Source organism: Dermacentor albipictus, chromosome 1 (assembly GCF_038994185.2).
Source record: "Dermacentor albipictus isolate Rhodes 1998 colony chromosome 1, USDA_Dalb.pri_finalv2, whole genome shotgun sequence".
Classification (NCBI taxonomy): domain Eukaryota; kingdom Metazoa; phylum Arthropoda; class Arachnida; order Ixodida; family Ixodidae; genus Dermacentor; species Dermacentor albipictus.
In genome coordinates, this window is record NC_091821.1 from 64,900,223 (window position 1) to 64,926,286 (window position 26,064).

A 26,064-nucleotide genomic window follows, 5' to 3' on the forward strand; every position below is an offset into this window, starting at 1 on the left:
TTCAAATGGGGAAATTTTAGAGCGTTCTATATATAGGAAACGTCCGACTCAGCAGTATGCACATTTGTAGCTGTTACCCAACCACCTTCTTCTTACGCATTATGATGAAAGCCCAGGAAATATGAAAACTATCACGCGACTACGCCTTTGCTCGCCGCGATTGCGCTGCTTTGAATCGCACGCCGAATAAATGAACAGTGGTTTTAAACAAATGCGCTGCCACAGAGAAGGTGGAATGGCAGCGATGATTTCAGGTTCTTCAGAGAACCATCGCGTGTCAGGAGGGACTATACGACAGTTTGAGTGTGCAGCGGATGTATGTTGACACCATTCGATAGAGGAGCCACGACAGTATCACGACATTTTGAAAGATAACAGACGTGCGCATGTATCAGTGTTTACTTTAACGCAATGCGTTCAATCAAGAGAAAGAGAGAGAGGGTGAGATAATGATGCCAGGAACGTTTACCAGTCAAGGGTCCGGTTGGCTACCCTATACTGGGGGAAGGGAGAAGGGAAATAGAAAGAAGGTAAAGACAGTTAGGGGTATAGAGACATGAACAAACAGTACTACATAGTCAATGGCGCTCGTACAAACCAGACGTTCTCAGAAAGCACAAAAGTGCCTTCAAGCTGTGTTCAAGGCCATACGCGTTACAAGGTGCACGTGTGATCTCACAAACCGGTGATCCCCCGGGTCAGAAGGTGGGGTGCGATCTTGTAAAGGTACAAGAAGTGATGAATGCTTACAAAAGGGCTATTCTGACCAATAGCATGAAGGTAAAGTAAGCTTTCCGAACCGTTATAGGATAGCACCCCTTAACTGATTTGCCTGAAGATTGGCGGTGGATTTAGTGACCTGAAATAGGAGCCTCTGTTACTCTGCTACTGTCTGCTACTGTCTATACAGCTGTCACCTGCTACTGTCTTGTGTTCCCTCAGTAATGCGCTGTCCTCGTACTTTCGCTCCATGAACCAACTAGCCCAAGCCGCAAACCTAGCATATTACTGAAAGCACTTTCCTCCGCTCGCTAGTCTCTATATTACTACGCTGCTGATGGCACGCGTTAAGTTTAAGCGTACTTTCCCATAAAATGCCACGTCTGGTATTTTCGAAAGCTAAACCACTACCTATCGAAGCCAATGCCTACGTTACTGCCCTGTCACTTTTCTAGCTGCGATCCGCGGGGCTAATATTGCTGTGCATTCATATGTGAGACAATTGAGGGCACTGCGATTGCGGCGCTAGAGCAGGTAGTAACGTGGGTATTTTCATAATTCACGGGCTCTTCTTAGGGCGTGAAAAAAATACGATTGTGTAATACGTACGAATTTAATAGTGCCTAATCGGAAGTTTCCTAGAACGCTCAACAACTTCCTCATGAGAAGTTTGTGTATAAGAGAGGCGGAGTTCATCTTATGCACTACTAATTATCCAACTAAAGAAAACGCAAAAAGAAATTTGTAATTTGCTTGATAATTTTACCAACAAGATGCTTTTATTGGCATCCTCCTGTAACGCCTCCGAACATTTTAAACCTTCGCTAAAGTTAGCATGGCGATCCTGCATATGTGTATACTCATCTGGAGGGCGAAGAAGCAGAGTGTCTTGGAAAGAACAACGAAGAACTTGCTCTCTGACACGCATGATCGATCCGCTATGTTGACTACTTCGTTGCGTGACTTCCCTGTAACTCATCCCTTGTAAATGCATTTTCAGCACCTGCATTCCAGTTGCAATATTCTCCCAAAAATAAGAGAGCTAATGGCGCACGGGCAGCTGTTGCTTGGCCTCAGTAATGCAAAGCATACTATGCGCCCCTAGTGGTTGTCAGGAGGTGGTGCTGTTGATATGCTTGGGCATGCGAGCATTCGTTGCTTCAGTGGGTCTTATCATAAGTAGCCAACAAACAAAGACGCCAAGGACAACAGAGGGGAAATTATTTGTACTTACTAAATGAATTTAAAAAAAATGATAAATAAATGGAAATAAATATGGATGGAAGAACAACTGTCCGCAGCTGGGATACCCCACCTGCAGCCAGTTGTTTTTTCATCCACTTTTATTTCCATTTATCCATTATTTCTTTAATTCATTTAGTAAGTGCAAATTATTTCCCCTCTGTTGTCCTTGGTGTCTTTGTTTGTTGGCTTCTTCTTATATGATTAATAAAGAATCGGGCCCCTCGGTTCCTTTTGTTCTCGTTCAAAGCGAGTATTGGTGGAGGTGGCACACCAGTTGTTGGATCTGTTCATTATTCTAGGCAATGTGGCAGGGAAATTAGCTCACCATGTTGTGAGAACTAGTGGCTGTCAGCATATCATGCGTATATGGCTAAGTGCGTTAGCGTGCGTTTTGAATATTCGTGCTGTGTAGGTGGCGCACCTATGTGTACCATCTACGCCCTGTTGTATGCACTAGAGACAAGTCTTATTGCTATGAAATAGTAAATAATGCGTAAAAAGTTTTTAGTGTGCTTGTATTTACCCACATTCACTGAAGTTCCGTCATAAAAGAAGCGAAAGTGAAGGAGGCAGCATTGGTGGTGTTTTGAACGAGAAAGAAAAAACGAAAGGCTCAATAAATTATCGCGTAATTCTTCTGGCAGCCTTTTCAACGATAAGGACACGCTCCCTAGTGGAAACGACTTTGATTAGATCACTGTAATCTCTGATGAAAAGTGGCGAAGTTGTCCGGGTGTTCATATATGCTCCAGAACGAGCTTAACTTGTATTTATTCTGATGAATTTAGGGAAAAAAATATGAGTAATGTGGGACTTGCAATGACACCCGCTGTGGTGGCGTAGTGGCTTTGGTGTTGAGCTGCGAAGCCCGGCGCGCGATCGAATCCCGGCCGCGGCGGCCGCATTTCAATGGGGCCGAACTGCAGAAACGCCTGTGTTCTGTCCATTGGGTGGCACGTTAAAGAAATCCAGGTAGTCAAAATTAATCCGGAGTCACCCACTACGGCATGCCTCATAATAATATTGGGATTTCGGTACGTAACAGCCAAGAAATTTTTTCGTTAATGGAAAGTTAGTGCGTCCCGTATTCCGGTAAGCGCGGGCGGTTTGCCGTATGAGCGGGGGCGTGAACCTGAGCGGCCAAATTGGTGGCGCCAGCTGGTGTCGTAAAACTCAAGCAAATACAAAGTAAAGTACTTATTTTTGGCTGCTGGTGTAAATATTCGACAGTGGCGTAATCGTGTTCATAATTACACCACTGCCTAAAATTTGCACCATCATCGAAGTAGAATGCACTTGGTTACTGGAATATTAGATCTGTTTTTGTCTGGTTGAGTTCTACGACAACAGGCGGCTGCACCTCTCCAGCCGCTTACGTTTATGCCCCCCGCTCATCCGTCAATCAGTCCAAACTGCCCCCGTTTGCAGGAATGCCGGACACGCTAAAACTTCAAATACACCATAGACGCTATAACGTAGAGCTATTCCAAACTTTTCTATTCCAATTCTGGAATCCACGATTGGTCAAAACATTTTCGAGCCGCTCCCAACTTCGCTTATCTGTCACGCGGCATCACGAAAACCATGATAGCTCCCCATCTGATATGACGTGTACACACGGATTATGCATGATTAAACAAGATACAAAAAATTATTCCTGATTCAACGCCTTTTCGCCATTAGCCCTCTGGTATTCGTCAAATGTTTTCGAGCTACGCCCACTTCGCATATTTGTCACGCGGCGTCACAAACCCGCGAAAACTCACCGCGTCAATGTGGCGTGTACGCGTCAGAGATGCCATAATATGCCGAACAAAACTGAACATTTTTCTGAATAGCCAGAGTCTCCCGTTCCAAAAGGAATAGAAAATGGCTGCCCGCCGATTGCTCAGGTACTCGCTACTCGCCCTTGCCGGTGAGCATGGATTTATTTCCGTATAGGAGCTTTTTGCGTGATAGTAAAACGTTATCGAGCCCTTTCGGCACGTATACGACATCGCTCTGCCAACTGTTCCTTGCTAAAAATCTATTTTAGTGGCATTCTTAACCTTCCATTGCACACCGCCGTGATTTCCGATCAGCCACCGCAAGGTAAGGGGAAACGGACCAATGGCAGGAGCCGGCGCCACCCTCTTCATCCGGTTACCTATTTTGACTGCGCTGGCTGGGCCCTATCGAAACCCTCTCAACTTCAACGCGCTCCTCACCTCTTGTCAGCCAATTTAGAAAAACCACTCAGTGTAGGCACTGTTATTCGTTTTGAAAGCGAACAAAGGTGAGCTCATATGCATGAGGAGAGCGTTCAGAAAACGCTGCGGGTCACCGCCCGATGCTTGCATCTGCGGTTACATAAGTTTGATGTCCGGGCATTGGAATAAAAACAGATTGGAATGGTTTTACGTTATAGGGCCCCATACCTCGCCTATAGCTGCCCCAGTAGAACGGTGTCCACGCATACCTTGTGCGTCATCACAGCATTGTGTATAGCCGAGCTCTTGCTGAAGTTACGCGGAACAAAATAAAAGATTTCGCCAATAATTTTAGAAAGAAAATGCAATAACAATTCCAGCAGGGCGTTCAGAACCCTATCGTCATCACCGGCATCTTTGTGCCATTTGTACGAAAATTTAAAGATATGCAAGTGAGACGTAGCTGGACAGAACCAAGCTAATGTTGTGTGCCGTCGTTTGAAGCAAGTGAGATAATAATTTGTATTTCGTCTAATTACATAACTAGTACAAGTTACATAACTAGTACAGGCACAAGTTACGTCGGACACATGATATAACAGATGCAAAATAAATTCACAGTAACGTGTTTCCTCCTTGTCGCCTTGTTAGAAACCGTCAAAAACTGTCGGGAATGCTAGCAAATGCACAGCCTGTACGTCTACCTAAGCCGCTATTTTTGTTTTTGCTTTTTGCAGTGCAGCAAACAAAGGCAGAAAGGAAGCAATGCAAGCACAGTGCTGTGAATGTTTCCTATTTGTTCTCGTGTTTGTCTCCTGGAGCTACTAAACATTCACAACCAACACTTTGTTCCTTCACTCCCGGCGTTTTTTTATCATTTCAGTGTACATGCAATCACGTTTCGCGCTAACGTTGAAGCATCAAAAGGAAGGGTTCTTCGCCTTTTACCTTGGCATGAGACCATGCATCACAGTATACAAGGCAGAGTATGTCGAGGTAAGTTTATTTGAATACCTTCATTTGTAGTAACCATACATATATCATCTAAAGTTATAACACTGCAATTGCGTGAAATATTGGAAGGGAACCTGCCTTTCCATTTTCTTTTTTCTGAAATTTAACAAAAAATTGTATAAAGGAAACAACACGGTAGGTTGCTGGACTAACTAATTTTTTAAATGATGTTGAGGCATCATGCGTAGAATACAGAAAAGAAAAACAAAGCAATGAAAGGTGATCCAATATTGCTGATCTACACTCTTACTATCGTCCAATCGAGCTTAGGATATGTTCTTATTTTATAGGACTGACACGATTTTCCCAGTTCTCTTTGATGACGAAAGCTTCTAATATGTCACGTGCCGTTTCAGCTACCTTGAAAGAGGCATTTGCCTGTCTGATTTATAGTATAAAGCGTACCCCATTTTGCAATTTTTCTGCTGAATTATAGTAAAATATGAGTCAATTAACTCAACTGCGAACTGTTTTTGTTTCCATATCGAGCAGTGTTACACGCAATCTTCGTGCCAGCGAGGCGCGATCTTGACGGTGCCTGTAATTTATTTTGCAAGCACTTTTGAACACATTGATCAAACCAGTTGCTGCCAAGTGCATGGCCTGAAAAATTTCAGCTCTGAATAAAACACATCAACTCCAGTAATTTTTTTTCGATCACCTCCAAAACCACGACTATCACATTCGGCGCTGTTACCGAACACATTGCCAGTATGTGAGAAGTCACCCTCATTCATATACCTGGGTAACAGACCAGTTTAAGCACAGCCATTTGCTGACTTGAAACGTTATGGCATGCCAGTGAGCTGCTACTGCTGCTGCTGCTGCTGCTGCTTGGCGAATGCATTAAGCCAGAGAAAGATAAGCAACGTTTTTTTTTACGAACGTAATAAAGACAGCAGATATACACAAGTTTGACGAAGCTGTATCTAACGCAGGGCATTTATAGTCAGCAGACGTGGAAGTAGTGAAATGTTAACCTCACATGCTGATATTAAAGTTCTTTAACGTTCTGCTATTAATTTGTGACATGAGCTTAGGGTCATCTCGGGAAAAAAATTTAAGTGGATTAAGAGTAAGTGAAAGGCCGTCTGGTTGAAATCCTGGTTTTATCTTATACCAAATAATGGTTCACGCAACAGAAACATTTGGCGGTCATGCTGGACAACTTGGACCTAAGTGTCATATGTAGCGCTGCTGGATCACCTTAGACACGACAGAAACCGATGATCTCTGTTCAAAAGCCACAAGTTCCCATCCAGCAATACTAGATGCCTACACCTCAAGTAAATATTTTTACTCCCCTAACAAATACTAACTTTCAAAGTGTGCAATGCGGTAGTGAATGATACAGGTCGACTACTCTTAACCTAACACCTGTTTATTCTGGGCTGTTTGCCCACTAGAAATGCACAAAGTCATTTGAATTGCCCATCTTGCGCCGATCATCAATCAACACCGAGGTCAAATCAGATGCATTGACTGCATGGGTTAAGATTCCATTCGGTTGCTTCAAAATGACAGTTTTTTTCAAATGGGCCCATGGCTTGACTTTACCCTGTAACTCTTTTTTTCTCATATCTGACGTATTGCTGTTATTGTTTCAGCCAAAATGCGCTCATGTTGTCTATTCTTCTGCTTGGGATCCATTGCTCCGTGCTGTTAATAATGTACTTTAAATGACGACTCATTTTCTTCCAAAGACCAAAAGAATGATCAATTCAAAGGCGCTTAGTAGTAAACTGCGACACAAAGAGATTCAAAGCAGTACTTGCCGTCCATTGTTCTGCTTTTTCAGACATTCTTGACTAATCGCAACACACAATCAAAGTCTTTTCATTACGGGCTCCTTCATCCGTGGCTGGGAACTGGACTTTTGACGAGGTATGTGGCAGCATATGGTGAGCATAGGGTTTACGGCACAAATGAAATAATAACCATTGTTGCAGAACCGGCTACAACACAAATTGGTACTGTTTGTATTATCATGTGTAATTATTTTAGTAATGATCACCTAAATAAATTTTTAATAACTGCAAAGTAGATTTCTTTTTTGTGCATTGGTTATTCTCTAGTGAGATTGAAACCTGTAACAGCGTGCTAGACGCCATAAAATAAATGGTTGGTGATTAGACATACGTGACCCAATTGTAAAGGTGCTAAATATCGAGTAAATGCTTGACACTTTATTCTTTTGTGTAATTACGGAAAAAGAGTACTTATCTTCATAAAGCTAATGCGTAATTTTCAGATAATTCAGCAGAGCGTTAAGGTATTTGTAACTTTTTACTCAGCCTAACTTGCACGGCGTTCATGCACATCTGCCATTTCTTGGTGTTGAAAGTTCCTGCTGCAGCGATCCCGATCTGGCATGATGATGATGACTAATGCTATCATCTCTAAATCGGGGCTGCAATTAGTAACCGAACGTAAACGTATGGACGGAAGGATAGATGGACGGAAGGATGGATGGATGGATGGATGGATGGATGGATGGATGGATGGATGGATGGATGGATGGATGGATGGATGGATGGATGGATGGATGGATGGATGGATGGATGGATGGATGGATGGATGGATGGATGGATGGATGGATGGATGGATGGATGGATGGATGGATGGATGGATGGATGGATGGATGGATAAGGCTGAACCCTTTAACTCAGGCGGTGGCACACGCTCTCTAGCTATGAGTATGTAGCTGTCCTGCAGTTGCTCCAGTTCTTGGGGGCAAATGCAATACTCTGACATAAAAAAATTATTAGGAATTCTGCCTTTCTGTGCATTTTGGGTAAACCCGTATCGCGGTACTGTGTACTTTTCAAATTAGTGAAAATTTACTATTGCTGGTAATACTGGATCTCGTATATGACCCGTGTATTTTAAGGGGTTACCGAGCACCCGAAAACAAATTATCCATGCGTGATGCCTGCAGTAGGTAAATGTGCATGGCTTCATGTGACCTTGGCGATGACACTTCCGCGAATGTTGTTCATTCCGATGCTTTCTTGCGCGTTCGTTTTCACTTTTAGCGGAAGAAGGGTGCACACAACACTTAAACTATGAGCTTAGGTTAATTAGCCCGTAGATGTTTATTCTGTTATAACACTACCAGTGACACCGGTCTGACATTGCTGTGCCTTTTTGCAGCGCGGGACCAAAATGGAAAAGCCGCAGACGAATGTTGACACCGGCTTTCCACTTCAAGATTCTTGAGGACTTTGTAGCGCCGATGAATAAGATGGCCAGGCGCACAGCCGCCCGAATCGATGACCAATTCAAGGATACCTGGATCGACGCTGTACCTATGGCAGCTGCATGCGCCTTGGATGTCTTGCTCGGTATGGATATTGCTATGGAACTTTAAAGCGACCGCATGGCTAGAAAGGATGTAACCCGAGCTTTCCGTGAAGCGTGAAAGAGTACAAATTTAACACTCGTAGCTCTTGCACGTGAAACTAGGACGGCGATCAGTGTGTGTACGGCCGTTAAACATGCTGAATCCGGTGGAACGCTCTGCGTTCGTGTTTGAATCGCGCCAGTGTCGCACACATTGGCGAATAAAAAAAAAAGAAAGTGAACCGTTACACTTCGTTGTATTGCATTTTCACATATCTGTGATACAAGTTGTGCTCATAGTACCAGCGTACCCAATATTATCGCCACCGATTTTTTCTGCGTGTAGCGTGGAAGAAGAAAACAGCTCCCTTTTTCTTCTGTTCAATGTTCCTTAATTACTGCAATACGCGAAGCTAATGGTGCTGCACTTCAGAACCAAAGTTTATTATTATGTCACTTTAGTACAGTGATTCCGCGTCATGTAACATCGTCACTCATGTGATGGTGCTGAAGGTCATGTCATATCGGAATGTTCACAGGACAGAATACGACCTATCCAAAAGTTGGTTGACTTCAACATGACATTTCCCGCTAACTTTCTTCAACAAACGTTTCTGAGAATCCAATTCGCCGAAAGCGATCGGGCCGAAAACTACAGAGAAAAAAATTGCCGTGTTAGCCATTTCAACAAGATCAGTGGTTTCGCCTCTGTATAGTGCCTAAAGCCCCGTTTTTTACCCGTGGCATGTGTCTTACATGCCTCAGAAAATCTGAAATCTGCCGGTCTTGCACAGATTGCGTCGTGCATAGGACGCTCATTATTTCAGCTTTCTAGGCAGCTGAACATAACGACTCTGCTGCGGCAGCAAATAGCCGAATATTTGTCACGTTTCATATAGCATTTACTTCGGCAGACCAAGGCACGAATATTTTTGAATGACTGCCTCCCTTCAGCTCCAGTGGCACAACGATGGCGAGTGCCACTCTGACATTGTTAAAACAAGGGGCAGTGCGGTCAGATGAAGTGTAACGCTACACCGCACAGCGAAATTATATCACATTATCACCAGTGAGCTCGCGAAAAAAGCCCATCGCTCTTTTAGCTGCGTCGCCTCGCCAGGAACCGCCACTGGCATAACACGTGGTACTCTGTTACCTGCCTATCTACTCTGCTGACGCAGACTGGCGTTGCGAGAGACGTTGGTACTGAAAAAGAATTGCGAAATAATTTCCGGCCACGCAAAATGTTCCCAATGGCGAGCGCGCTCGCTATGTCTACGAAAACCGGACGGTTTCAAAATTTCGCTATATGTGTGTTCTGTCAGTGGGAACACCCACAATAACTGCGCCTTGTTGGATGGCAGCTAGCTGCAAATTACTAACGATGGCCCTCGGCAGTCGCTACAGGCTGAGAACCGAAGGCGTCCGCTTTCGCCACAGGTGCCGCACCACACAAAACGCAGCTTCGATCGTCCGCAAAGTCAGAAGCTCGAGTAACAGCGGCCTGCCCATGTGGCAGAGTTAGCTTATCGCGAGTTAGCTGTCTCGAATGAGACCAGCATTGTGTATTTGAATGCGGTTCATGCTGTCTCAGAAATCTGTGGAGACATGTGCCAGAGGCCGCCGTTTCCGCGGCCTAAGTAAGTGGGACAGCTGCCAGCACTTATGTATGACAAACCAAAAACAGCATGTCGGGCTCTCTACGGTTTGACCAGTAAACTTTGATGTCTCTGTGGTTTCAACCTAATCTATAGCGTATTTTCACATCGGTATCTTGCGTGTGTATGTCTGTCACTTAAAGGGCCTGTAAAGCGATGTCAAGTTCTTCTTGGACTCATTCCCTGAATCTCATCATTTCAGGATAGCCTGTGATCTATGGATGAAAATTATATTTTAGTAATAAATACTTTACGTAGCCTAACAGCAATACCTTCGGTTTCATGCATTTTCACATTTGACAGTTATCCTTTTAGGTTTGTACACCTTCTGACTGCATGCCCTACACAACGAGCCTTACAAGCTCTACTATAGTAACGCCGACTTGTGGCGCCGTTATTTTAGAAGCTTTAGCCATTATGGTCGATTCGTAAGAGAAATAAAAAAAAAATATCCTCACTTAACGTTGAAAGAACAAATCGCATGTATTCTTGCCCAGTATCTTGTTTTGTGCGCAGTATTTAGTTTCTGCAGAAAAAGAGGTTTTACAATGACCTAATGCGCAGGAATTTAGGAAACACTTTCTCTGTCTCATTTTTCTTGAACTTTTCAGATACCATAATGGGTGTCTCGAACTCTAAGATCGACAGCGAATGTCAGCGCTACGTGCAAAACGTGAAATTGTAAGACTTTTTCTTCAACCTTATATTCGCGTATTACATTTACATTACATTTGATATCTGCGAATGTTACTTTATAGTATGACAAGTATAGGACATATCTTCCGTTTTTTCTCGTAAAATTACTTCAAGGAGCTCGATGTTAGGTGCAAATCAGCGCAGTTGTGATTTTTATTTTAATTTAAGCCTACTGCCAATCGCATCCGGTATTTTTGGAGGAAAGGCACAATAAACATTGAGCATTACATAATGGAATCATTACAAGCACATACAATACAATGCAGAATAGTACTGCAAGTGTTGTACAAGTAAGTAAGCCTAATTTTACAGCTGAAACATTGCAGTCCAGGTATGCTTAATGTCCTCGTAACTTTCCGACAATTAAGCCATCTGAAAATTTTTCCATCACCTCCTATTAGTATCAGCATATCCCCAAGATTAAACTTTTGTTTTACGTTCCAGTGTGGCGGAGCGAATAATAAAAAGGTCGCAGGCTCCGTGGCTTGCACTAGATTGCCTATACTACAGAACAGAAGACGGACGACAATATCAAAGGAACGTGTCTGAGATTCACGCCTTCACAAAAAAGGTAAAACTTGAAGCATTGAATCTGATGTTGAGATGTCTTTGTGTGATTTGAGTGCAAATGGCATAGCGCAAGCTTTCCAGCTTTTGTAGTCTGTACAGGGCACCCGATGGAAGCTTAGAGAATAGAGAGGCAAGAAAACAAAGAAACGCAGGACAGTCTTCCAGATAAACCGAGGGTTCGATACCTCGCTCCGGGGAAGGGGGATAATAAAATAAATGGAAAAAAGAAGGGAAAAAATTTGTGTCTACTGTGAAAGCCATGCCTACAGTGCGGCTATAAGTGGTCTCCTCTCGTGTCAGCTGATTTCGCAAACATCATTATACCATCCATATCCTTCTTGAGAGAAGGTTCAGAAATTGTGAATTCTGCACGCAAGGCAACGTTATCGCAGTATTATTACGCTTGCGCTATTAGTTCGCCGGAAAGAATTAACCACTAAATATTCTTTTTTGTCCAAAACGGAGAAAGAAAGCGACATTTGTGCCATGTAGATAAAAAAACTGGTCTCGAATAGAAACGTTGGCAATCGCGCGAGGCCATGAGTACGGTATGCTAAGTTTAATTAAACATTTGTTTTGACTGTATATGAGACGACGTCGTTTCACTTGGTAGCGGAGGTAGGATGCGTATAACGTGGGGGCTTGTGACCTACTTGAACGCTACTTAATTTCGAGTCTGTAAGCGTTGAGTGCCTTCATAGAGGCTTCTTCAATGCCGAGTCTGCCTCCGATCAGTTATGAAAAAGAAAGTTTCGGAAAAAATTTTTTTTGTGTGTAATCAGTGGCAAATGCCCATAAATTTCGCAAAAACAGTTTTTATGAGAGTTACGTATAAGAAGGAACACCCGTGGTTTAATTATAGTTCTACTGATCAAGTTCTTTCTCAATAGAGCAGTAAACATATTTAGGATTTAGGATTACAAACAAATTATCTTGTAATAGACATATATAGACAATCTTGAAGCTAATGCCTTACGCAAGTTATCCTTTTAGGGCAAACGCTGAGGCTAGCTACACCCAGCGTGCCTACAATAAAATAGCATCCTCCCTATGGTAAAATATGCTGTCATAGTTTGAGACCCGTTCGCTAAAGTCAACATTCAAAAATTAGGGAGAATACAAAAAAGGCTCTTAGATTAATTTGCAACTCATATTGTCGCAGTTCTACAAGCGCATTAATAAAAATATAGTTGAATTCCCTTCAGTTAGTCAGAGAAATAGGATTTGCAGCGTTTCTTATTTTCTCAATTAGTCAATGCTCATAACTACACTGACACGTCGGATATTTTAACTTCTACTGGTTCTAGAAGTCGACACTCTCAGACAGTTACGCCCTTAACCCAAAGTATTGATAGTTTGAAATACTCGTTGTTTCCACGAGCTATCACCAATTATAACCCTACTAACAATATTGAGAGCCAAAAACGTGTTTTCAATAGCCAATGTGTGTTAATCCTCCTGCAAAATGACTTGCTGTTTCTTTTTTATGCCCTTTATTGCTGCCATGATATCTTGTACAACCCTGCTATCGTCTCTATCCCGAGATCGCATTATTTATAAATATTTAAAAAAAGGTAGCGGGCAGGAGAGGGGGGGGGGGCGTCGCCACATGGCGGCCCCATCAAAACAGGAGTTCTCGGAAAACCGATAATATAAACGTATTTTTAATGGCAGAACACACCTTCACTGGCCCAAAAGGAATATGGACACATGAAACACGTAAGAGTTGAAGAGGCGGGCACGCTACGCAATGTCGGCGTGCGGCTACAGTAAAAGGTGGTTCCTCAAGGACACGGTGCATGCTAGGTGGGCCTTTCGAAAAACCTAGCACAGTAGCGTATCAAGAAAATCTACGCGATTTAATATACATGCAGTTAGCATTGTTAACCCTTCACCTGATATATAGGAATCCTGTGAAAGTGAACGTTGCGTGACTATGAGAGGGCCTTACAAGTTCTAGTGCAGCATTGTTGTGCCAATAGATTGGAGAAGAGGCTGTAAACCAGGGTCGCATACTAACACATATTGCCACGACGTCAAAAAAAAAAAACAGGACGCAGGACCAGGATGCGAGAAACCAAACCAGCTCAGTATTCAGAGACCGCACGAGCCGACGCACCGACTTCGTCTTCTTTCAAAGGGAGCGTGGTCGCGGCACGTGTCCCTAAATTCGTTTCCTTCTGTTTTCTTGCTAGTCTCTAGCCATGACATTATCCTCTCTTCCTAAAAAGCATCGTCCCGATGCTTTATCATCACGGCAACAGAACCGGGACATGCTTGAGGTGCCGTGAATTCACTCGGATAAACAGGGCTTCATCCGGCCCGCGTACACAACCTCCGGTAGATGCCGTCGACGCCTTGAGCAACGCGGAATATCGATAGCAACCTCATAGTTGACATCATTGAGTCGCCGAAGAACTTTACACGGCCCGAAGTAGCGCCTTAACAGTTTCTCCGAAAGCCACGACGGCGAACAGGAGTCCAAACCCAAGCTCCCTCTCCAGGCTCATTATAGCGTCTCGAGTCGTAATCCTGCTGCCTATGAATACGTAAGCGAGCAGGTTGTCGGGCTTCTTCAACACGCTGAGTGAAGCCTTCAGCATCCGTTTCGATGCCATCGCATTCATGTGGCAGCATCCATCTAACATAGTTGTGACTTCCCGACCATGTAGGAAACAGAACGGTGCCATTCGTGTTGTCTCTGGTTGAGCCGTGTTGTACCCCAAGGTGACGTACGGCAACCTTTCATCCCCGTCCTTGTGCTCCACATCTACGTGCATGGAGAGCATATTCGTGAGCGTCTTAATCAGGCGTTCTGTCAGTCCGTTCGTTTGCGGATGGTAATCCGTTGTTCGCCGATGAGCTGTTCCACTAAGTCTTAATACTGTTCCAATAGCTCGGCTGTAAATGCACTTCCCCTGTCAGTTATTACTACTACTGGGGCGCCGCGCCTCAGTACATCATTCTCTATAAAAAACAGGGCTGCTTCACTTGCCGTGCTCCGCTCCAGAACCTTGGTTTCGGCGTAGCGAGTGATGTAGTCTGTGGATACGGTAATTCATCTGTAACCCGCAGCAGAAGTTGAGAATGGAGCCTTGAAGATCCATTCCGACTTGAGCGAATGGAGTTTCGGGCACTTGAACAGGATGGAGGAAGCCTGCTGGTTTGACTGCTGGCACTTTTCGCCGCTGGAATTCAAGGCATGTCCGGACGTATTGTTGAACGGGCGCCGTGAGTATTGGCCAATAGTATTTTTGTCTCACTCTGCACAGCTTTCGTGTGTAGCCCAAATGACCATATGTTGCTTCATCGTGGCATGCCTGTAATACTTCACTCCTGAGAGGTGTTGGGACGGCGAGTAAGTTGGTGTTTCCGTTCGGAGAGAAGTTCACCTGATACAGGACGTCGTTACGCAAGCAAAATGATGGCAGTCCTCTTGTAGAAAGTCTTGGGACAACGGAAGTGTGACCCCCCAAGAAATAATAATGGGTTGCAATTCCGGGTCGTTGCGTTGCTGCTGTGCGATTGTAGCTGTGTTGACAACTCCGAGAAAGGCTGCATAGTCGTCATCTTCTGCGTTGGCAGATTCGAATGGGGCACGAGAAAGGCAATCGGCATCCGTGTGCCGCTTTCCCGATTTATAGACAATAACCACGTCGAATTATTGAGGCTGAAGGCTCCAGTGCGCCAATCGTCCTGACCTTTTAAGTTCATCAGCCAACAAAGGGAGTGGTGGTCACTGACAACATTAAAGGAGCGGCCGTACAAATATGGGCGAAAATTCATAATGGCCTACGCCACCGCAAGGCACTCTGTTTTACGTGGTGGAATAATTCAGTTCAGTACGGGAAATGATTCTGCTTGCATAAGCTATTACCCCTTCAGCGTCATCTTGCCACTGCAAGAGTACTGCTCCTAAGCCGACATTGCTGGCGTCGGTGTGAAACGATGTCAGGGCGTCTTCGTCAAAGTGTTCGAGGACTGGGGGCTTTCGGAGGCGTTGCCGCAGCTCGTTGAACGCTTGTTGCTGTTCTTCACCCCATACGAAGGCGACGTCTTCCCTAGCGAGGCGTGTCAATGGTGACGCAATTCGTGAAAAGTTCCGAATGAAGCATCGGTAATAGACGCACAGTCCTAAAAATCGTCTAACTGCCTTTTTGTTAGATGGCGCTGGAAAATTTCAAGCCGTACACCTTCATTGCTGACCACATGACCGAGGAAGAAAAATACTTCAAAGCCAAAGTAGCATTTTTCTGGCTTCAGCACGGGACAGTCAGATCGGATGGCTTGAAAAACCGCATGTAGTCGCCTCATATGCTCGTCAAAAGTTGCAGAAAATACAATCACATCGTCCAAGTATACTAAACATGTTCGCCACTTGACGCCTGAGTGTACTGTGTCCATTAGCCGCTGAAATGATGCTGGCGCAGAGCACAAACCGAAGGCAAGGAGGGGAGGGAATAAAATAAGTAAAAGGTAGGGAGGTTAACCAGAATAACGTCTGGTTGGCTACCCTACACCGGGAGAATGGGAAAGGGGGAAAACAAGAATAACAGGGAGAGAGAGGAGGGAAGGAAAGAAGGAAATTGCAGTGAGTTCGCTGGCGTGTGTGGTCTCACAGAAAGTGCATTAATAGTCACAGATGGTCGCACAAACCCGTCGTCCTTAAGAAGCACAAAAGCGCCTTCACCGCTTTATGGGCCGACGGGCGATGGGGGCGGTGTTCCAGCAGCACCTGCACAGAAAGCAGCCGATTGTCCAGTTTTTGGAAACCTTTGGCAAGTTCTTGTCTCTCAGGGGTGTATCGTGGACAGTGGCACAGCAGGTGGTCGATGTTTTCTTCGGTGCCACAGACCTCACATGCTGCACTGTCAGTCACTCCAACTAATGTAGCGTATGGCTTTGTGAAGGCAACTCCTAACCAAAGGCGACAGAGAAGCGTAGCTTCACGTCGAGGAAGTCCGAGTGGAGGTCGGAGTGGCAGGGAGGGGTTAAGTCGATGCAGTCGTGTAAGTCGTAAGTTTGGCGAGTTTAACTCGGTCAGTGTGAGACTGCGTGCCAGGTGTCGAAGCTGCCTTGCGGCATCGGTCCTCGAAAGCGGAATTGGAACGCTGTGCTCTTCTTGATGTGCTGTGAAAGCAGTATTATCGGCGGAATCATTGCCACTGATTCCACACTGGTCAGGTACCCATTGAAAAACTACCTCGTGACCTTTTTGTTGGACGTGACGGTAAAGTGTCGCAATTTCATATGTCAAGTGGTGATGGCATCCGTGTCGGAGAGCTGACTGCGTGCACTGTAATGCCGGTTTTGAATCACAGAACACAGCCCATTTTCTAGGTGTTTCAGAATCAATGAATTCCAGTGCTTGACGCAGGGCCGTTAGTTCTGCCACCGTTGAGGTCGTGACATGCGATGTCTTGAACCGCAGTGTCATTACTCGCGTTGGTATACCCAGGGCATCACCAGAACTGCACGACATAGTAGATCCATCGGTATAGATGTGCACGTGGTTGCTGTACGAAGTACCTTAAATTCATAGAGGCCGTCAGGTGTCACGAAGGCAGTTCTTTCTCGGTCTCTCTCGTCAACTTCTATTTGCCAGTGCCCGCTTCTTAAATCCATCGATGAGAAATAATGTGCATGTCGCAGTCTATCGAGGGAATCGTCTATACGAGGTAGCGGGTAAACGTCTTTCTTGGTGATCTGATTGAGCTTGCGGTAATCAACGCAGAAACGCAAGCTGCCATCTTTTTTTTTACTAACACCACTGGCGACGCCCAAGGACTCTTCGACAGCTGAATAACGTCATGTTTAGGCATTCTGACTTTATATCGCTTCGCGTTCCTGTGGGCCACCCGATATGGATTCTCCCGTATGAGCCTGGTTGTATCCTGAAACTGATGTACAAGCTCCAGGAGGCTTTGTTTCTGCTCAGGCAGCAAGCTTGGGCCAACATCGATGGACAGATCTCGAGGCACGGTAGGCAGGCTGGTGGAACCATCTTGACCTACAGTGAAGCATGCAGTCTGTGACCTGATTGAACTCTTCGACGTGCGCGACTGTCATACCTTTTGTAAGATGCCGGCGCTCAAGGCTAAAGTTTTTTACGAGAGCGTCTGTGTGTCCACAGTTAATGTTGACGACGCCTCTTGCAATGGATATGTCATGGCTGAATAGTAGCACCGGAATTTTTTCGGCGACAGCGTCGGAGTTGCTCGGTATGTCGCATGTCACCGACAGAAGGGAGGATGAGCGCGGTGGGATGGTCACGTCATCATCGGCGACGCGTAAAGGTCTACGTCGCTGCTTTGTACAGAGTACAACTGTATCAGGGCCCATGCTAAACGTGACAGACCTGTCCGGAATATTCAAAATGGCACCGTATTCATGCAGAAAATCCATTCACAAGATCAGGTCTTTGTAGCACTCCGGCAAAACGACAAAATTAGCAACGAAGGCCGAGGCACCGATATTAATTCTAGCGGTAACCTTGCCCGCTGGCGGTGTCATCACCTGTCCTCCTGCAGTTCTTATCTGGGGACCCGTCCATGAGGTCTTGACCTTCTCAAGGCAATCGGCGAGTTTTTGGCTTATTATAGAGAAGTCCACACCAGTATCTAGTAGCGCTGTCAGTGGGCGTCCGTCTATGTAAACGGCGAGGTCGGCGCTAACAATTTCCATTGGAGTCAGCGACGTCGTATCGTCCGGTCGTCCTGATGGCGCTGGGGGTGTTGTAGCATCTCGATGGGCGACAACCTTCTCCCCAGAGGTCGCTGCTTTAAGTTTCTCCGACGAGGACTAGGGGACCTGCCCCGGACTACATCGGCGTAAATGCGACGGTGTGGTGAAGTGCTCGGTGCAGGTGACGGAGAGCGGGGTCCACGATACGGCGGAGCGAATGGCTGTGCTGGCATTGATGCACTGGTGTCCCTTCAGTTGCCCCAACGAGCGCGAGGGAAGATGGTTGCAAAGGTCGGGTATCCAAGGTCACGATACGGGCAAAAACGGTAAATATAGCTGGCTTCCCCGCAATGGAAGCAATGTGGACGTCGGTCGACGGAGCGCCACAAGCCCGTCTTGCGAACAAGTGGTCGACTAAGTTGGAGTAGTCGGCGCAGGGTAGTAGGACGGCGTTCCCACGGGCACATTAAGCTGCGGGGTCAGTAACGGCGGCGTGTGAACGGAATGATTAGCGACTCGTTGTAAGGACGAGGCAGGGACGACGAGCTGTGCTGCGCTGGGGTTGGATCACGTACAGCCGACGCGTAGTTTACAGACCGCTGGGCTGGTAGCGATTCAGGAAACGAAAATGCTTGTCTGATTGCCTGCCGTACAACCTCTGCGACCGAAGCAACCACAGGTTCTTGCGGAGTCACCACAAGATTCCGAAGCTCCTCCCGAACGCCTCGCCCATGAGCTCACGCAGGGAAGACTCACTGCCGACAAGTCAGTGCAAAGGCGCTGCTCGGTCGGTCGTACTGGCGGCACCGTTGTTGAAGTGCTCGCTCGACGACAGTTGTCGGCGGGTTGCGAAGGAGACCGGCGAGCAGTTGCTCCCTGAAGCCTCGCATCAAATGTCGGATTTTCTTTGTATCGCGGGGTCAGCTCGGCGAAAGAGGCGGGTCATGTCCTCCGAAAACATGGCGACACTCTCATTCGGTTTTTGTATACGCGATTCGACGAGTTGCTGAGCCGAATCGCGACGATCGTTGTTAACGAAGGTATCGAAAAGTTAATGCCGAAATTCATCCCAGGAAGACCATGTGCCTTCCTAGTTCCCGTACCATATACGAGCACTGTCCGCCAGGGCGAAGTACACGTGCGAGAGTTTCTGTTCCGAGGTCCAATGATTCGCCTCGGCGACTCTCTCATATTGTTCGAGCCAATCCTCGACGTCCTCAAGAACATCACTGTGTAAGGTAGTAGTTATTTCCAAGGTTAATTCCAGGAACTACGATGCAATCCGAAATTAAGAAGTATTTAAGGAAACGCCATAGTCTTAATTGTGTATATTTAACAAAAGCAAAGAACATAAAAATTATAATAGGGTTGAGAACGGACAAGCATAAGGCTTGGTGAAGAAGAAGGATGTTTATGGCAATGCTTTGTCTGCAAGAAAACTTGTTTCGCGCATCAAACTTATGGCTAAAAACTAAATTTACATGCAGCATACAAGAGTTGGCTCGAGATTCACTTTTCAGAGCAGAGAGGAAAATGAACTTTGAAAGCAAAACAGCAATGAAAATTTTGTTTCGCATTTGCTGTCTTGGAAAATGCTGAAAACATTTGCTATTCTGAAAAACAAGGACCTCTAGCGAAAAACATGCTTTACAGATGTGAAAAGTATCTTCTCAAGAGTATCTTCTGATAGCTGTGGCAAGGAGGAAAACAACACACGTTGCAATGCATAGCATCAATATATGTCCAGCCAAATTGAGTGACAGTTATACAAGCAATTGTGTTTTGCGACTAAAAGTGAAGCATAACCACTTTCCAGTCCTTTCAATCTGCAACGAGCTGATAAATGTCCAGGGAGTGCGTAAATAGCTTCGACAGTGTATTGGAAAGATGCTGAGTAGCATATTCTTATTAAAGAAAAAACGCAGTAATCAACACGTTAGGTTCGCTAAGTCCTTAAAAGATGGATTACTTTTTCTATATTAAAGTGCTTATTGAAGAGGAAAACCGAAGGCAGAAAATAGCAGCTCATAAACAATTGACGAGCACGGACAAAAAATAAAACCTGATTTTCGCAGCATGGGTATACGAACGCCGCTGCATTAGTTGCACCCGCGTAGCTTGCACAAGCAATATTATTAGCCCAGCTTGGACAAACACCACATGATATCGCTAGGCAAGAGCTAATGTCGTGCTGTGTGCCGTGTCCGGGCAGATCGTCACACGCAGAAAATAAATCTTATTTCGCATCTGCAGGTACATGTGCATAACCCACCCTTAGATTTGAATTTCTCGGAATCATGTCAACGGTGAAGTCAACCATCATCGCACGGTGAAGACAGGAAAGATGTTTCGTGACAACGCTATAATGAGAACAAGATAACGTGCGCCCGTCAGGCGGTCAAATATGCTTCAAGCTTGAACACAACATGTGTTCAAGCTTGCATGTGTTATCAACAACTGCATTATGCGTTTACTTTGTTTTAGCGAGAAGTTGTTATGCGAGCCGTATTTTTTCACGAGGATGAGCAGTACAGCGTATACAATAAATGCTCGCGTTTACCCATGTAGAAGCTGGTGATATTGAACCACGCTGGTAATCGGTGCATATCGATAAAAAGAAACCTGATTTCTTTAACAGGTTATCTCCAAAAGAAGAGAAGAGATAATGAACGAAATCAACTCGGAAAACAAGGACAAAGAAGCAAGCCCTACAGTTGAAGACGACCTCCACCTGACGACGAGGTCATCAAAGAGATTGACTTTCATTGACATCCTGCTTCGTTACAGCATACAGGTCGACTCTTCGTTGACAGACGATGACATAAGAGAGGAAGTGGATACATTTATGTTCGAGGTAATGTAGTGGTGGTGACCTATAGAGTGTGAAGACGGCTAGAGATGCTGTAGGTGGGGTAGCGTAAGCCCCACTATTCAGAAAACATGCAAAAGCACTTCCAAGCTTTGCTAAGTAATTTGGGCCTATTTTCGAGTTGTTCAGCCGTGTAAGATGACTGGGTTGACCGAATTTGTATGTGGCAACCAATGAACAAAGTTTACAAGTAATCGAATGCGAAATGATATAACGCAGCGATTACAGTTCCAGTCTCATCACTCTTGTTCAGTGTCTCCACAACGTAAAAGCAGCTTTACCATCTGGAGTGACCGTGTGATATAGCGACGGATCGAATGACTGGTATAGAAGCAAAGGGAAATGAAATTGTTGGATTAACGGGCCAGCAGAGCTGGTAACGCTTGGAAGAAAGGCAAGCGTAAGTATAGATGTACTGCATCTAGGGACTAATTTTGTAACAATATAGAGAGGTGATGAACAAAGAAAAACAAAATAAAAGCTAATTGAAGCAGTTTGAATGGCAACAGACCGCAAGACGAGATCTATTTCTGTATGCTCAATGCAGCGCCCATACGCCATGGTCCAGAACGGGCGATGTTGCAAGCAGTGGAAAAGAAAAGAAACACTCGTGCAAGAGGCAGATCAAAGTAATTATTCAGGAGCCCTAAACCATAGAAAATGTTTTTGGCAGCCGCAGAAATATTTGTTCGCGTGTTCAGATGTTTACATATACAAGCTCAGAACTTTTGACAGTACTGACAGCATCGCATTTTTATCGTATATTTTGCTGCTTGCATTGGCAAGTCCATGAAGCAGGCGTTCTTTTTTTTTCATTGCAACCAGTTATCGCACGCATTCAACGAATGTTGGTAAAATCATAATTTCATTCTGACGTAGTTTCCTCTTAGTTCAGCTAAAGAACGACTTGCAGAAAGTTGGCTTGAGTCTGTCTCAAGGCTAGGCATGTCGCATTCACTTACAAATACACGCAAACAGTACTCTCATTCAAAACCCGGAGATGACCAAAAGAAGTGTCAATCGTTTTACTCAGCGAACAAGTTTTTGCTTAGCACTATATTCTTGGTATTGCAGGTAGTTTGTTCTTAATTTAAGGAAGCTTCAGTATAAGTTTTATTATCACTGATTTCTCCTTCGTAAAAATATATAAATAAATGCTCACAAAAATCCTGCTGAGGTTAACGCCAAACTAGCAACCTGACAAAGCCACACTTGAAGTATAACAGTAAAGGTAACGGGTTTCGTATCATCGTGAGTAAAGTATAGCGCCATTCCATGAAGAAAACAAACAAATAAAAACGCTTTGGGCTTCAATGCAAAAAACTAAATAAAGTAACTCAAACGCCAATGGATTTCGTTGGGCACTATGAAAATTAATATCTCGAAACTGGTGCAGTCCAGAGGATTCGTTCAAAGTGGATACACCTGCGAACTCACTGGCTGCAATTCGTAGATTAAAATATGTGTAGTAAAATAATTGCTTAGTTATGTAAAACAGCGTAACATAGCGTAATTAGCATATCATTATTATGTTAATTATTTAATTAGGTATTTTTCTCTTTGAATTAATGACCCCCTCATCCATCAAATTAGATAAATGGTTAGGATTACGCTATCTGCCACAGGCAACTTCAAAAACGCCCTGCATAAGAACATGCTACCAGTGCACCCTTCAAAAGGTTAAGGTTTATTTTTTCAAGTCTGAAATAATTTGCGAAGTTTGCAGTTGCTCTATCGCTTGTATCTTTATTTGCATAGTAGGCCTGTTCTCCCCAAGATAAATTAATCAACGGGCCACCACAAAGTATTTAAGCGCCACTCCGCCATTCCTACATTTCAGCCCTACGCAACAGTACACATTCCTCATTTCAGGGTATATGCGCAGCGATTGGCAAAAATGACGCATTAGCTTTATACAGGTACAGTTATTCAGAATGAATCAGCTGCGCAAGAACCCACCAAAATATGTCCCCCATCAAAAATAAGTACTCTGAAAGACTTGCGTTAAAGCCAATATTTTCAAAACTAAGGAAACGTTTGATCAGTGCAACTCGCATTTTCTCTACTTGATATCAAACAGTGACCTGCAATTTGCTTTCATGAACGTTCACCCTTTATCCAAGCTTCCATGTCGCTCCATGACTCTAGATTAACATGACATGAACCATGGCCTTGAACCAATGTTTTTTGTACGTTGACCAACATAACAGAGACGCTAGGGAAGTGTGTGCTGAATTATATAAGACAGGACCTTAAGCCCAACGATGTGAGGAAATGCTCCTCAGCTATATAAGCAGCTAACTGACGGGTGCTGCGGTACAGCTGAAATCTCTATATGTGGCTTTGATCGACACGTTTTAGCAAACACGCATTGTGGCCTTTAAATCTCGCTGTATAAATGATATGCTTTTTGCTTACAGTGCATGTTGTGAAGACAAATATTTTCGGTACTGCTTCAAGAAAACTTCTCTAACCAACCCATGTCGCGCATTGCAGGGACACGACACAACTGCGATGGGCATTGCTTGGTCCCTTTACATGATTGCATTGCACCCGGACGTTCAAGCTAAAATTCACGAGGAATTGGAGTGTGTCCTGCAAGGCGACCTAGATGCTGATATAACGTTGGAAGATTTAAAGGAGCTCAAATACTTTGACCGCGTGCTCAAGGTAGGTCGCAAATTTAAATATGTTTCAACGGGAGGAAGGAAGGAATCGTGGTAGAGAGGTTTACCTGTTCTCTTTTACAGGAAAGCCAACGCCTATTTCCATCGGTACCCATTATTGGGAGAGCGGCAGCGCAAAAAATTAAAATCGGTAAGTTGACTGCCCTGCAGTGCACGCAGGTGCAATGTTTCAGTGGGTAAACACGTCCCTCTTTTTCATGAATAAACCATGGGACATGTAGAGCCAAGCACATGCCAACTTCTATAGTTTATGGTACGTCTGAAAAGTATGTGAATGGAGATAAAGTCAGTAGCTGAATCCGATCTTATGAGTCTATGACCCCAACTGTGAGGAAGTCGCTTAATTCCTATGTTTCATCTGTTCACCTACAGGCAGCATAATATAACAATAAAAACGCTACAAAGAAAAGTTCGCATGCTGCTTTGCGCCCTCTTGCACCACCCTATAGCCGCATATTCATTAATTTCAACTCCTGTCCATTCATGAGAGGTGATGACCCCTTTCTCGAAAGTTTTGCTGTGGTCACTTGCAGATTTGGGGAGCATGCATTTTCTTTGAGAGAGAGAGAGAGAAAAAAACTTTTACTTTTACGCCAGCGTCCGGCGCTCAACCCTGGTCGGTCAGCGACCAGTCCTCACCCAACACGTCTCTGACGTGCTGGATAAGCACCGGCAGGAGAATCTTAGTTGCATGGGGTGGTGGAGTGAGCCAGTCCGTCCATGACCGTGGTTTGATGTTAGTGGGAATGTTAGAGAGGGCTGACTGCAATTTGGGTTGAGTGTGAGGGCAATGCCATAGACAATGCTCTAGGGACGGATATTCTATGCAGTTCGGGCATTTCGGTGGCCCAGGTAGGCCTTGAATATAGAGACGGAAAAGAGGAGTCACTATTGAGTGTTTGAAGTCTTCGGAGAATAGCGCTGTCTTCTCGCGAGAGGTTAGCAGGGGGAGTAATAAAGGCGACGGAATTGGCGCGAAATTGCTTTAAAAGTGATGTGCGCTCCTTGTGCAAAGTCTTTCTGTGTTCCCTTGGGTTAAATTCGGATGGCCATAGGCACGGGGCACCCGGGAAACTAACTACGCGGGTGAGCTCGTGAGCTCGGGAGTTCCCCCCCATGCCTTGCTGCCCAGGTATCCACTGCAAGGTAACACAGAGCGAAGGGTGTGCATCCAAGTGACATTGAAGTAGGCTGTGTATATGCTCAGGTAGCAAGTTGTCGCGAAACATGCGGCATGCATCTTGGCTATCGGTGCGAATTAAGATGCGTTGGGTAGGATGATGAGGCCGGGTGACTGCTTCGAGAATAGCAAGAGCCTCTGCGTCAGATGGGTCGGGGACTCCTATGTGTGCGTTTACATGCTCGTAGTCAGGGCCGACCACTGAACTTAGACATCTACCCTCCGAGTGACTAGCGTCCGTATTATAATACGTAGTGTCTGGTAGTGGGTTTTCCCTACTTATTCGTTTGACTAACTGGGAGCGGCGAGCTTCGTGTTTGTGCGGCTGCATGTGTTGTGGTATGGGTAGGACCGTGAATCTGGGTAGTGAGTCCCATGGTGGTGAATACAACGGTGGAAAAGGCGGTAGGGCACCTGTCTGGTATCCTTGATGTTCGAGCAGTTTGCGCCCTTGTGGGGATGTTTGAAGCTTTTGAATCTGCGCTTGTCTGCAAATTGTATTGCGTTCATCAAGTGTGTTGAAAAGCCCAGTGGCGGCCACAAGGTCGTTTGCGGCGAATCGGGGTACTCCTAAAGCTAATCACGTATATTTGCGGAGCGCCGTTTCTAATTTGGAGTGCTGGGTCTTAGTGAGAGATTGATATGGAAGTTGGTAGAGCACACGGGAGTAGACAAGCGCTTCAATAATCCTTCGAAGTTCTTGCTCCTTTAGTCCTCTGTGTTTACGTGTTACTCTAGATAGATGCGTTCGAATGTTACCCAAGTCTGTTGTGGAATCAGCTCAGCTCTCCGCATTCACAACGCCTTCGACATTGCTTAAGAGCTACATCTGGTCGTTTCCTCCTCGGGCGTCTGTTTCGGCCGGTCGTATGGGATGCGCTTCGGTTTGCTTTCTTTCAGGACAGCTCAATTCTGCTCAACTTCTCGACTCATCCAAGAGCACGCACTCGTGATTTTATCGGCTACCTCCACCAAGACTCGCCTCATTTATCTTCTCCGTTGTAGGCTGAGAAGAAAAATCCAGAAACGAGGCGCGTACGTACAATTAGTTGCAAAGATGTAAACTACTCATATGCACTTGCCCTGCTGCCGCTTGGTCGACGATGCACACGCGTTAACGAGAGCCGAAGCGATCATTAGCCGCTGTAGGTGACCTTCGGGACAAGTATGTGGACGCACGTCACTGCTTTGGTAATGTATGCGCACTTGG

The 26,064-nt window shown here is 45.1% G+C and overlaps 2 protein-coding genes across 2 annotated transcripts in view; one reads left to right on the forward strand and one right to left on the reverse strand.

The window, feature by feature from the left end:
* Positions 1–26,064, reverse strand: part of LOC135912483 (cytochrome P450 4c3-like) — a 135,293-nt gene that overhangs the window by 15,264 nt on the left and 93,965 nt on the right. The window lies entirely within an intron of this gene.
* The window catches only part of LOC135912484 (cytochrome P450 4C1-like), a 38,863-nt gene that overhangs the window by 2,215 nt on the left and 10,584 nt on the right, over positions 1–26,064 (forward strand). Inside the window, exons 2-9 of the mRNA XM_065444924.1 lie at positions 5,038–5,150; positions 6,967–7,052; positions 8,322–8,512; positions 10,780–10,849; positions 11,309–11,435; positions 20,757–20,972; positions 23,484–23,657; positions 23,738–23,804. Of these exons, the coding sequence (XP_065300996.1) occupies positions 5,038–5,150; positions 6,967–7,052; positions 8,322–8,512; positions 10,780–10,849; positions 11,309–11,435; positions 20,757–20,972; positions 23,484–23,657; positions 23,738–23,804 (1,044 nt within the window). The remainder of the gene's footprint in view (positions 1–5,037; positions 5,151–6,966; positions 7,053–8,321; positions 8,513–10,779; positions 10,850–11,308; positions 11,436–20,756; positions 20,973–23,483; positions 23,658–23,737; positions 23,805–26,064) is intronic.